The sequence below is a fragment of the Lepeophtheirus salmonis genome, chromosome 1 (assembly GCF_016086655.4).
Source record: "Lepeophtheirus salmonis chromosome 1, UVic_Lsal_1.4, whole genome shotgun sequence".
NCBI classification, from domain to species: Eukaryota; Metazoa; Arthropoda; class Copepoda; order Siphonostomatoida; family Caligidae; genus Lepeophtheirus; species Lepeophtheirus salmonis.
In genome coordinates, this window is record NC_052131.2 from 5,115,495 (window position 1) to 5,127,897 (window position 12,403).

At 34.4% G+C, this 12,403-nt stretch overlaps 5 protein-coding genes across 6 annotated transcripts; 2 read left to right on the forward strand and 3 right to left on the reverse strand.

The window, feature by feature from the left end:
* Positions 1–796: 796 nt before the first annotated feature.
* Positions 797–2,586, reverse strand: LOC121132089 (uncharacterized). The gene is made up of 8 exons (XM_040727537.2): positions 2,583–2,586; positions 2,384–2,517; positions 2,245–2,314; positions 1,971–2,176; positions 1,749–1,917; positions 1,285–1,675; positions 1,110–1,224; positions 797–1,041 (listed from the first exon to the last, which is right to left on the reverse strand). Exons 1-7 carry the CDS (start codon positions 2,584–2,586, stop codon positions 1,209–1,211), a joined length of 990 nt encoding a protein of 329 aa, XP_040583471.1. The 3' UTR covers positions 797–1,041; positions 1,110–1,208.
* A 166-nt stretch (positions 2,587–2,752) lies between these two features.
* On the forward strand, positions 2,753–4,468 carry LOC121114777 (uncharacterized). Its single transcript, XM_040708841.2, has 8 exons — positions 2,753–2,921; positions 2,982–3,052; positions 3,114–3,205; positions 3,257–3,381; positions 3,444–3,608; positions 3,667–4,010; positions 4,072–4,192; positions 4,255–4,468. Exons 1-8 carry the CDS (start codon positions 2,840–2,842, stop codon positions 4,353–4,355), a joined length of 1,101 nt encoding a protein of 366 aa, XP_040564775.1. The 5' UTR covers positions 2,753–2,839; the 3' UTR covers positions 4,356–4,468.
* Positions 4,391–5,485, reverse strand: LOC121114785 (uncharacterized). Its single transcript, XM_040708855.2, has 4 exons — positions 5,299–5,485; positions 5,095–5,220; positions 4,792–5,031; positions 4,391–4,726 (listed from the first exon to the last, which is right to left on the reverse strand). The coding sequence occupies exons 1-4, from the start codon at positions 5,391–5,393 to the stop codon at positions 4,480–4,482; spliced, it is 708 nt and encodes a 235-aa protein (XP_040564789.1). The 5' UTR covers positions 5,394–5,485; the 3' UTR covers positions 4,391–4,479.
* A 721-nt stretch (positions 5,486–6,206) lies between these two features.
* Positions 6,207–6,766, forward strand: Phf5a (PHD finger protein 5a). The gene has a single exon (XM_040708886.2). The coding sequence runs from the start codon at positions 6,358–6,360 to the stop codon at positions 6,688–6,690; it is 333 nt and encodes a 110-aa protein (XP_040564820.1). The 5' UTR covers positions 6,207–6,357; the 3' UTR covers positions 6,691–6,766.
* A 48-nt stretch (positions 6,767–6,814) lies between these two features.
* Positions 6,815–10,525, reverse strand: LOC121114792 (major vault protein). Of its 2 annotated transcripts, XM_040708873.2 has the most exons (4): positions 10,384–10,525; positions 10,210–10,320; positions 9,140–9,620; positions 6,815–9,085 (listed from the first exon to the last, which is right to left on the reverse strand). In XM_040708873.2, coding segments are annotated over exons 2-4 (2,580 nt in total). In that variant the 5' UTR covers positions 10,212–10,320; positions 10,384–10,525; the 3' UTR covers positions 6,815–6,988. The 2 variants fall into 2 exon arrangements, with proteins under 2 accessions (XP_040564807.1, XP_040564802.1); XM_040708868.2 differs by lacking the exon at positions 10,384–10,525 and having other exon boundaries at positions 10,210–10,376.
* Between the last annotated feature and the right edge of the window lie 1,878 nt (positions 10,526–12,403).

Sequence of the window (12,403 nt, forward strand, 5' to 3'; positions counted from 1 at the left end):
CTTTATGGAATTTTAAATAATATGCCAATTAACATTGCCTTTGCCAGTTCTTCAATCAATTAATACAAAAAAATATATTATTATATTGCATCTCTCTATTTACATATTTGTAAAATTAAATAGCTTATCAATAATATAGTATAAGAAACTATTGTACCATTATAAATTAAGGAATTAATAGAAGTATTTAATAAGGAGTTATTTACTAATATATTCAATTATTTAGTAAATTAATCCTTTTAGGTTGATATAGTTGAAGGCGCGTAATGTCTAGCAACTTATGACTTTTCAACTTTATTAAATTTACCCGAGAAAAGCTCCCAGCAGTTCTCTGGGACATGTTATGTTATGAATTGAATTGTTATCTATTCATAAGTATCGCTTATTAGTAATGAGTTACAATTAAAATGTTTAAATACTACATGGATGGTTAATACCATGTGTCTGTAATTTTTCTGATCATAGATGAAATATTTTAGTTTAATAATTTACGTTTCAAACAAGTGCTAAAAGTTTAGTTTTGAGAATGAATATGGTTATTCGAGAATTGAATAATATATATTTAATATTATTTATTCGTGTACTTTAAAAATTATGTAGAAAATTATTATAAACATTAAATAAATGAATGTGAGTAAGACTCATCTTCCCACGGCGAGCTTTATTCTGTAAAAATTTCCCAAGTCTGAGTAATCCCAGTACAAAATTTCACTATACAAATATTCCGTAGGCGAGCTTTCCTAGATCCACTAAACAGGTGAATAAAATTAATACTGTCCAGCATTTTGAATTCTTTTTTTACTTAATTTATTTATTGAAATTACCACTAAAGTATATTTTGTATAACAAAATATGAATACAATAACAAGAAGGGAAAGGAATTTGTATTTCTTCATGCACAAGGTATTTGCTCAAAGGCCAAGAAAAATCCAATTGAGCCACCTGGAGGAAGACTAGCTTCACATGTACTTGCATCCGTATTGGCCGTACAAACCTCATCGGCGTCTGTTTTGAAATCAACTCTGAAAGGAAGACTGAAGCCTAAAAATAGTGAGAAACAAGAGGATGTTAATTATGACCCTGTTAAAGGAGCGGAAGGTTTCTCTTACTGCACACAGATGTTTCTGCTGCCAAATTCCCTTCAAGATTAAGAATACGACCACAGAACTTTTGAGTAGTTGCCACTGCTGCAGCAGCTGCACCTTTAGCTACTCCGTTTGGAATCTTTAAAAATGGGAATTATTAGGAATAATGAACTAAAAAGTCGGATAGATAATAACTTACTTGAAGGTAATCAGAGGTACATTCAGAATCCACGGCACTTTTGAGGCGGCATTGGGGCTTACACTCAATCCAAATGTATTTTGTCCTGCTATTGCACTTGCAAAGCAAATGGAGCATTTAGTTGCCTCTTGTCTGAAACATATACTGTAGCATTGATTCGAAAGGTGAGAGGAGGATGTAGTTGTTGTTGTCTCCGACGTGGGATAATTAAAGGAGGAAATTTTACCAGTGGTTCCCGTAAAGTATTGAAGACAGCCCGGAGGTCCACCAAGAGAGTCATAATCTCCGCATGTGTATTGTGTTGCCTTAATGGTCCATGAACGGGATGTGGCTGCGGAGGAGCCAATGTTGAAGTTTAAGACATTGCACTCGTCACTTGCATCCAAAATCACTGTTCAAAATGAAAGTAAGTAGAAATAATACTAGCAAAGAATGCTGGAATTGATATAAGAAGAAATTTTTACTGTGTTGTCCACTATTAGCACCACAAATAACTGGAGATCCTCTACTTCCTGGAGATGTGAAACTGAAACTGTCTGTTACACAATCCCCTGTAGCTCCAGCATTTGTGATCGTGGTCCCGGCTGCATCAGCTCCTACAGGTGTAGTGAATGGATTTGCAATGGTAAAGGTCTGGAGATGAAGTAAAATATAGTCAAAATATTAGTTGTATTTAATATAAATACAAACCGTAAAGTCAATCTAATCCTACAAATCATATTACTGTTTTTGCATATGGTGTAAGTGCATGGATTCGAGTTAAGTGAGCTTGTACTCGTAAATGAGGATTGCTCAATATAGGTGCAGTTGTCAGATGAGGTTCCACCACAGGACAATGTAATGACGCAGCATACTCCATAGCCTGATGCACAAGATCCGGAGGCGGTTCCACCTAGAGATGAGATATTAGATGGAAAATATCAGGACTTTCCTTTTCTGAATTCAAAATCCGAAACTTACCTCTGGTTTCACATTCATCAGCAGTGTAGCAAGTTCCGTTTTTACTTGCACTACCTGTACAAAAAGTGTTCTAGAATCGTACATATATTAATCCATCAATATCAGGAGAGAAATATATATATACACAAAATTAACTAACCGGGAATGTGACGACATTGAATATGGAGAGAAGCTTCTCATCTTTCTTATCCTCCACTACATCATTTGCTGTCGCATCCAGCTCATTGATTGTACACAAGAGAATCAACAGTGATATAAATGAACAAGGGGAATCTATGCAAGAAATACAAGTTAAAAAATATATATATTTCAGTAATCGAAAATAGTTTTTAACCTACACATATTCAGTTTAAATGATTAGGAAATACTAATCAAACACTCATAGACCTTTTAAGAAACCTCAAAAGTACCTTTGATCCTTACAAAGCACATTTTTTTTTTTTTTTTGACCCTCACCCATCGGGAAAACGACGAGTAAGTAAAGGGGTGGGGGATAACAATTTACTTAACATTTTTATACGAAAGGGGAAATATATTTTTAGTAGTACTTGATAATTTAAGAAACCCATAAGGAAGTAGCTATTTTGTCCTGAAGATGACAAGACTTCAATTAATTTTTGTACTCTTTCTTTTGAATATCATTCTGGTATGGGGTGAGTCAAAGGATCGTGATGGACGTAAGTTTATTTACCCCTATATTCTACTCGGGATTAACTCTCAACTCTTTTGATCCCAAGGCTTGTCTCTCTTCAGCGTAGTTTCTTTCGATAACACAGAGTGTACATCATCAGATACTTCGGCGAGATGTGTACGTTGAGTTACATAGTAATAAAGGGATTTTTGTTTAATTCTTTGTAATATATTTGTAGGGAACATGCTATTCCAGCTCTGAATGCGCTGAAAAAGGAGGAAGAGCGGCTGGAAACTGTGCTGCTGGATTTGGAGTTTGTTGTCTATTCATGTAAGTACATAATTATTGGATTAAAAATAATCTAATTTTTATTATACACAGAGTTGATACGTGTGGTTCAACCATCAGTCGCAATAACAGTTACTTTAGAAGTCCTGGATTTCCAACTGCCTTTACTGTAACAGCAGCAACGGCTTGTGCATTCACAATTCAACGTTGTCAGTCAAGTATGTCTTATCTTGGAATCACCAAGGTTTAATGAGACTATAATCTTTTTTTTTTTTTACAGACATATGTTCCATACGATTAGACTTTGAAAACCTTATTACCTCCGAGCCTGCTGACGGAGCCTGTGGAGCAAACAACTTTGATAAAATTACAATTACCAGCCCAAGTGGTTTTAGTCCTCCTGGCCCCGGGGGTCTTTGTGGAGATGGTTTATCAGGACAGCATAGTAAGTCAATACATAGTGTAAATCGAATGCTTCTTATTCTCATCTTTTTATTTCTTAGTGTATGTCGATACAACTTTAGCTGGTGCCGTCACGTTTAATGTCGATGCAGGAACAGCGGCCATTGCAAATCGTGCGTGGAACATTAAAGTTACCCAAATAGCCTGTGATGATATGAACAGACCCCCTCAAGGATGTACTCAATATTTTACAGGGCCTTCTGGCTCTATTAAGTCCTATAACTTTGATGGTGGTCAAATCAACGATGGGCATTTGTACTCCAACTGCATTCGACAGGAAGAGGGCTTTTGTAGCATTGATTATTCTGCAGTTGGAGATAATGACTTTTTACTTAAAGCAGCTACAGCAATAAAATCACAGGACGCAGCGATAGCGATTGATTGTGTAAGTACTCCTCTATTAAATTAGAAGAGGATTTTTACAAACAATGATTTTATCATTTCAGCAAGAGACTTCAGTTGTTATCCCAACTGTTCTTGTTCCAGCTGCTCCCCCTACTTTATTAGAGTTCTGCGGTGGAAAATTCAATACACAGTCCCTTCAAACTGAACATGGTGTTGCAAGGAGTGAGTTGAAATATTTAATATAATACCAATTTTAATCTTGTCTTCATTTCTCCCGTAATTAGGTACTACAACTCCCTTTAGATTTGATTTTCGAGCAAAAACTGCTGCAGATGCCGATGGTTTAGCTGGATTCAATTTAAGGTATTCGCAGGTTCCATGTTAACCAAGACATTTCATTATGTTAATGAAATCATACAGTTTGTAATTGTAAATGTTTTATAATATATGACTTAATAATATGAAGGTTATATAAAAAAGAATTATAAGAAAATTGAATCCAACTATTTTTATTTTGGTATTACAAAACGATCAATATAAGACTGCAACTTCCTCTGCATATCGATTGGGGCCAATTCTATGGCTTTTTTTCCTTCCTTGTTAGTTATAGATGGATCACATCCTATTTTCAAAAGTACTTCAACACATTGAAAATTTATTTCTTCACATGCAATGTGTAGGGGAGTATTTCCAATGTTATCCTGTAAATTGGCATTTATTTTATTGGAGAAATGGTTTAGTAAATAGTTCATCAACCTGAAATTAGAATTAAGATAAGCTCTTTCTATATTCAGAAAAGAATCAAATATATATGTACATACTCTACATGACCAACTCCTGTTGCTCTATGTAAAGAAGTAGCTCCCAATTTATCCTGTACATTTACATCCGCATTGACATTTTCTAGCAATTTCACAATAGAGATTCTATTTCTGGAGCAAGCATAGAATAAGGCAGTTCTTCCCTGATCCGTTTTAGCATCCACTAAAGCTCCAAAGGAAAGAAGAATTCTTACAATCTTTTCATTTCCAGCAGAGCTTGCAATAATTAACGGAGTCCAACTATTAAAATAGAAGCCCTTAAAAATAATATACTAATGAAAATTGTCGGAGGAGCTACATTACAGTGCTTCATCCACGGGATCCACGTCAGCACCTTTCTGAAGAAGCCATACTACATGTTTAAAAGACCCAAGGGATGAAGCCCAATGCAATATCTTTCGACCAGACTCATCTTGTATGGAAAGATTCCTGAAACGGATGCAAATTGAACAATTAATTATCAGAAATATCGGACGACTTTTAAGCCCAAGGATTATTTGCATTCACCTATTTAGATCCTGACTCATTTCCTCTTGAAATCGATGAAACTCCCCATCTTGTATACATTTTATCCAAGTTTTAACTTTTGCTCCGTCACTCATCGTGTTGATATAATATCGAATATCGAATGACTAGGATTTTTATTCAATATTATTTGATTCAAAAAATATAATAATCATGGAATTCTCCTCTTGACTCATCAAAAATTTATAAATAATCTCGAAACCTTAAACTACTGGTCCTTAATTTTGTCCCAGGTTATATGCAGGGGGCATTTAAATTTTTCTCTATGATGGCGGCTTCCAATGTTTATAGTAACTTCTTTTTGATTCAAGAAACCTTTGGACGCGTGTAGGTTTGAATTTAAACATTTTTCAGCAGAAGGAGAGAGAAAAGAAGATTTTAAACTCCATAGAAATACATTAATTCATGAACAGGCCACCTACTCCCCCGCCAACTACCCCCTTGACCCTTTATCCCCTATCCTTTTCTATTGTTATTATTCAGAAATACAGTTAGTAAATGATAGAGCGCCAAATGAATGTGTTGGTTGTTTGGAGTAGAGCCCTATTATACTTATGAGTTATAACTTATAGTGCTCTGATTCATGTGAGTTTAGGCTTTTACGTTATTAGTTCGTATTTTCCCCTTTAGATACGGGCATGATGGCCAGCATCTCCTTTTCTAAGGCACTGAAAAAAAATCAAAGCTTGAACCTCACTTGTTGGTGGTTGATATTTTGTCATTTGTTTAATTAATGCATCATTTTTCAGCAATTGTGATAGTGGAATTTAATTTTAATGGATAGATAGAATGATTTTTCATAAATGTAAAAGGTTGAGTGATAAAAAGGATAGATAGTTTGCTCTAATAGTGTGTTTGTTTTGTTGTGTATTGTTTTTATTTTTTTATTTCATGAATGATTCATAATTATACACAAGTTGTTGTGTTGTTATTTGTTAATAATAATTGTTTGCTGGATTCATCACCGGTACATCAGGAATCTGCTTGTTCTTCAGCTAGAACTCTGACAGTTCGTTCTTTGAAAGTCTTGAGCAATACGACATGGCGAAGCATCATCCGGATTTGATATTTTGCCGTAAGCAGGCAGGAGTAGCCATAGGGCGTTTATGCGAGAAATGCGATGGAAAATGTGTGATTTGTGATTCTTATGTTCGTCCTTGTACCCTGGTCCGAATTTGTGATGAATGTAACTACGGATCCTATCAAGGCCGCTGTGTGATTTGTGGAGGCCCTGGTATATCAGATGCCTACTACTGCAAGGAGTGTACCATTCAGGAAAAGGATCGTGAGGGCTGTCCCAAAATTGTGAATGTGGGATCCTCCAAAACAGACTTGTTCTACGAGAGGAAAAAGTATGGATTTAAAAAAAGATGAGTCCCACTACTTTCACATTCCCTAATCAATCACAAATTACATTTCTACTATTCTAAATAAAATAATCATAACCCCACGTTCCAGCTTAATCCACTAAAGGATGTTTATTAAATATTAATCATTATTCATGATAGAAAACCGAGTTTATTTATTTGATAGATATATTGATATATAAAAGAAAAGGGTGAATAAATTCAATGAGATGATATATTGTAACTGGATCCAGGTCATGGCAACTTTTGATATATACTGACACTATTATTTGATATAAAATTACTAATCAATATTTGGATTAGTTTCAGAATGATTGTTGATGCACAGCCACAAGTCCCTTGGCAGCATCAATTAAATTAATAGGAGTCTTTCCATCGGTGATGAGAGTAGATTTCAAACCCAAGGACTCCAACATTTTAATCTGGTGTTTTCGTGGCAGTGCAGACATAGATAGAATTGTATCTGGTCCTACAGCCTCTACCATAGCATTAAATTTTTCCACTTCAATCTTCATCAGCTCACTTTTTTTCTCTATTTCTAGTTTATTCTGTTTTTCAATATATTGGATCTCTGCCTCTCTGGCCTCTTTGAGTCGATTCAGTTCTGCTTCTGCCTCAATGGCCAGGGCTTCAGTCTTACGTTTTGCATTTTCGATATTTGAGTCTGCTTCAATTTTGGCTGCTTCTGCTTGAGCTTTAGCATCTGCACTTGAATGACCGATTGCTTCCACTATAGCACTTTCTGCTTGTAATTCTAAAAGTTGTTTGCGGGATTTTTCTGCTTCTGCCTCGTCCGTAATTTTTTGTCGCTCTAGTCTGCCTCTTGCTTCTTGGTCCACCCTTTCTGCTTCTCTCTTTGCTGTAGCCTCCTGTGACTGAGTAGTTATTTCTATGGCTAGGGTTACAGACTTTTGAAGAGAATCACGCGTTCGCTGATCCACAGGCTCGACACTTCTAATATCAATTGAGGTAACTATAAGGTTGTTTGTCTTAAATTCCAGGACCTCATTTGGTTGACCTTTATCATTCTTCCCAAATACAGCTAAAATAATTATTTGTGCAGAGTTTTTATGGAGATAATCAAATGATACGGATGAAACGGCCCCTCTTACTTTCGACGCAATGGATTTGCACATATCTCCAATAAAATCAGGAACACTGAATAATTTAACTCCGTTCTCTTGATTCTTTTCTCCTTGAAATTGCCAGTTATAAGAGAGTTTCAATTCTAATCTTGCATGATCTGCCGTTTCAACGGTTACATTGTCTGAACAAAAATCTGGACCTAGGAGCAAGGCCAAGGAACGAATTAAATTAGCCCTTTTAGGTTTTCCTCCACTAAGAGAAAGTTGTGTAAACTCCTCGTTGGGCTCCAACAGTACGAGATCAGGTCCATAAACAACTCTGGACTGTCGACTCTTATAATCATAGACTTGGACAGCGGCATTATGAGGAACTTTAAATGTTATAACTTTTGTCATATCCATGACATCGAGATCATTGCTACTGGAACCCTCCTTTGCAGCTCTTTTCTCCTTCTCTGGATTAATCCATTCGCCTCTATCAGCAGTGACATCCCTATTTTTATTTAATAAAGTTTGAACCATAGATGACAAATCTTTTTCCCAAAGCTCTTCATCCTCTTTGAGCATGTACGTTTTTCCTATAACGGATCTGATTGAACCAGTTTGAATATTTCTAACGTAAATTCCTTCGTTTTGATGTAAGGGTATTGCTTTTCGTACGTCAACAACCTCTACTTCAACTGTCGGTGTATACTCCATTGGTCCTTTAATCATCCATCTATCTCCAGGATTTCTGACGATTGAAGAGCCTGTTAATTTATCTTCAAACTTCTCCAAAGACTTTAGAACGATACCTTCATCTTCTCCAAGAATGTATACCTCATTGATACCGTCCTCGAGTACTTCTCCTGGTTTCAGGAAAAATGAAATTTCTCCTTTTACAATTTTTCTGTGTCCAAGCTTTGCCTTCCCTTCTGAATCATGTGGATTTAATATTGTGCAGTACTGTCGACTATCCAGTGTGATAGCATCCACTGTGCCAATTATTTCTTCTTGTACCTCAGGAATGAATGCTGATGTATCTTCAAAGGTAATCAAGTATTTGTCTCCATTTTTTCTCTCAACACCAAACTTGTCCTTGAAAGTTGCCTTTGCTCTTACCAAAATTGCGACATCTGGAAGGGGTATATGTGCCTTAACAACTTCCACAATATTTTCATAAGCCAAAGGCAAATAAGCTCCAGGCTTTCTTATGAGCCATTCTTCACCTGCAACGTGTTTAATTCCGGATCGATCTATGGTTTCACGACTTGCACTTAATTTAAGGGCTTCATTTTCATGGATAATTTGTGCTGTAATGGTTTTAAGAACCTCGACCTAATAAGGATAATTAAAGCCATAAACTATATCATTAATTATAATTATATGTACCTCTTTCCTTGGAATATAAGTTCCAGGTCCCTCAAACAAAAATAAATCTCCAGCCACACGTTTAACATCATTTTCGTCCGTGAAATTTCTTATAACTTTTAATAAAAGGGCATTTGAGGTATGAACGATTGCCAATGGTGTGACCTTGACCTTTAACTCTTCTCCTGGATATAATGGAAACGGATCTCTCTCCAATCGCACTTCTTCGTCTCCATGTGACAATTTAGCTTGTCCGTATGTATCCTTTTCAACAACATCATCCTTTGTAATAACTGGATTCGATACGACACAATAATAACCAGGAGGAATAATTGTCATTTTTGTAGGCGGAAGAACAACTATGTCATGTTCCTTTACATGATATGTTTGGGGGCCTATTTCTACTGATGTGACATTGGTAGTTTGATCCAGAACGTGCAAATAAAAAAATGGTGGAATCCTATAGAATGAGGGAGTTGAATCCATAGTGTTCGAACTTTCCCTAAATAATCCGAGGTTAAGTATTAATAAGAGTTATTATATAGTACCCAGGGGCAGTAAAGGAAGACAATAAACAGTATTTTATAATATGCTTTATTTTTTTCTGTATTTTATTAATTGTGTTTCAAAGTATGTCCCTCCATATCAATATGTACGAATAAATAAAATATAGCCCAGTAAAGAATATATTAATTATGTAGGTATATTGCATATGGCATATTTAATTAATAAATCATATATAATTAATCAAATAGGATTTATTTGACCTTTTCAAGTTGAAACATTACGATCAAAGCAATGTTAAGACTCCGTTATTTACTCCTAAATATTGTGTCGTGTACAACTTGCTACTTGCATGAGCAGATGGAACAAGTTACAATTTATATGTTTTATTACGCTTCATTTAATTACAACATCTATTAAAATGACGTATTTATAATAATAGGGTTATTATAATGTGCCATATAATACTTAATACAGTGAAGGGTTTAAATTATTCATCTTATTTCTGGCTCGCAAGAGGTACACGACACATATATTCAATGATAGGTTAGCGATATGATAACATTAAATGAGTTTATACGACTTACATTTTTCCGATGTATTATTAAATATGGGGATCAGAGGAGATGTTCTCTAATTAACAAAATGTTGATTCCGTCTCCTTGAAAAATTAACTTAGGAATACAGTCACAGACGTCCTATTTTTAATATAATTAAGTTATATCAAACGTGTTGAAATTCTTAGAATAAATAAAAGGTACCTAGGCTCCCTATATCTCAGTCATAGCCACAATGTAATATTTTGTCTCCGCAATTTCTTTTCTGTTACTTGTATGGTATGTATGATTATTCCGCACATTTTGAAGGAGCAGCCACAAAGTCGAATGAATCATTCTGTGTTATCTAAAAATAGTTATTTTAATCAAAAAGCCCCAAGACAAGATTTTAAAGGTAGATAAGGTAATCAAGGCAAACAAATGATTTATTGATAACATAAACATTATAAATACTTGTAGATATGGATAAAATGTAAATAATAATGGTCGTCCGCAGGATTATGTTTATATATATATATTTATTTTCTTTGGAAAAAAAATTCAAATATTAAATATTTTTGAGAAAATAGCTATTCACAGAAATTTTCAAATAAAAAGTCAAAATTCCTTAATTTGGGGGGGGCTACAACCCCCCACCTACGGACGCCCCTGATGAATTAGACCTGGACCACCCGAAAGTTATAATCGAATTGCTAATTAAACTTTTGTATACCATTAAATGATATAATGAAAATAGGAAATATGGGACTCTCATTATTTTAACTTATGACTTTTTTCTAAAGACCTCCACGATCAATACAATATCATCTCTCCCACATCAACTTCCATTGAAATTCACAAGAGGGGAATTAATTTTTATGATGCATAACAGGAGAAATAAGGCATTTTGAGACAAAAAAAATATGCAATTTATTTAAAACGCGTCTACAAGTTAAAACTCGTACAAAATTGTAACTAACAAAATTCTTAAAAATGTACATCTGGTGTGACAAGTGGATTTAAATTTGATAGAGATGTATTTTTTTGGACATTGCTCTGATCTTGAGGGTAAAAATGAAAAAAGATTCTTTTTGCATAATAATAGCTATATGATAATTAATAATAAATATCTAATTGGGTTTGGAAACATTTAATGGCCGTGGGTTTTGAGCCATCTTATTTAGTCTAGACAACAAATTTGTATTGATTCAATTCTATAGTCATCAATTATTGCTTATTTTAAAACTATTTTTTAATAAATAAAAGAATCATTTGTTTATTTGATTTTTGGATTTCTCGTCCTAGAAATTGGTAGGCTATAAAATTTGCAATATTTATCTCAAATAAATGAGAAATTGTACCTAATTAGAAAGATACCAAATATTATTACGAGGCAAATAGTTTTGGGTCAGAAGAAAACCTAATACAGGGTTTTAATATTATTACCAGAAACAGCTCAAATGTGCAAAATTAGATTTGAGCTCATTTTTTCCTTCTTTTTTTTGAGTTTTTGTAGTGAACCCTATAAAATTTTGTGAGGATTGGATGGCGACCACTCAACATTGAGTGCTTGGAGTTTGATTTAAAGAATTTCAAGAAGTATAAAAAACTAATTTGACCATTTTGTTTTGTTGTAAATCATTGCCAAATAATATCTTTTAGTCTGATCATTTAAATAAAGAGAGTGTAGGAGGTAAAGGAGGTGGAATCTCACATTAATCATGTTTTTCTTTAAGCGGAGGAAGTTCTAACTATATAATTAAGGAAATAACTCCAGAGTCTATCTGCTTAAAGTTGCCAGGAGTAAGCATAATAGTGTCATCCACAATCAAGCAGTTTACTTATCCTCCTTTGACTCCCTGATGGACAAGGAGCCTTTTACAACTTACCTAAAGTGATGTTAAATTTTAATTATAGAAACACAAAATATTATAAACTTACCATAAATTGACGTGCTCTTGGATTATTATTTTGTCCCAATCTGCAACGTAAAGCACCAAAAAATAGTTCTAGGTGATCTTGGGACATTTTGTGAATCAAAAGATATTGCTGCTAACCAGACTTTATGTAAGTATTATAAATACCATAAATGGCTTTATGGCCACACAGAAACCAATGAAACCAGTCTTTTTCCTAGATCCGTATAAAAATGTCGAACTAACAATTTTTAAATTCTTAATATAATCAAAACTATCTTCAACAAATGGCTTTCAAAAATCTTGAGTGAAGCATTTTAATGGTGCAT

Excerpts from the sequence above, each read along its gene's own strand:
- LOC121114785 (XM_040708855.2), bottom strand. The coding sequence starts at position 5,393 with ATGAGTGACGGAGCAAAAGTTAAAACTTGGATAAAATGTATACAAGAT. Across the intron at positions 5,221-5,298 it reads ATGAGTCAGGATCTAAATAG|GAATCTTTCCATACAAGATG; the intron begins GTGAATGCAAAT and ends CATCCGTTTCAG. Across the intron at positions 4,727-4,791 it reads ACAGGAGTTGGTCATGTAGA|GTTGATGAACTATTTACTAA; the intron begins GTATGTACATAT and ends TTCTAATTTCAG.
- LOC121114792 (XM_040708873.2), bottom strand. Across the intron at positions 9,086-9,139 it reads CTTATATTCCAAGGAAAGAG|GTCGAGGTTCTTAAAACCAT; the intron begins GTACATATAATT and ends TATCCTTATTAG.
- Phf5a (XM_040708886.2), top strand. The coding sequence starts at position 6,358 with ATGGCGAAGCATCATCCGGATTTGATATTTTGCCGTAAGCAGGCAGGA.
- LOC121114777 (XM_040708841.2), top strand. The coding sequence starts at position 2,840 with ATGACAAGACTTCAATTAATTTTTGTACTCTTTCTTTTGAATATCATT. Across the intron at positions 2,922-2,981 it reads GTCAAAGGATCGTGATGGAC|GCTTGTCTCTCTTCAGCGTA; the intron begins GTAAGTTTATTT and ends TTTGATCCCAAG. Across the intron at positions 3,609-3,666 it reads TGGTTTATCAGGACAGCATA|TGTATGTCGATACAACTTTA; the intron begins GTAAGTCAATAC and ends TTTATTTCTTAG.
- LOC121132089 (XM_040727537.2), bottom strand. Across the intron at positions 1,918-1,970 it reads TTAGATTGACTTTACGGTTT|ACCTTTACCATTGCAAATCC; the intron begins GTATTTATATTA and ends CTTCATCTCCAG. Across the intron at positions 1,676-1,748 it reads TGCTAATAGTGGACAACACA|TGATTTTGGATGCAAGTGAC; the intron begins GTAAAAATTTCT and ends CATTTTGAACAG.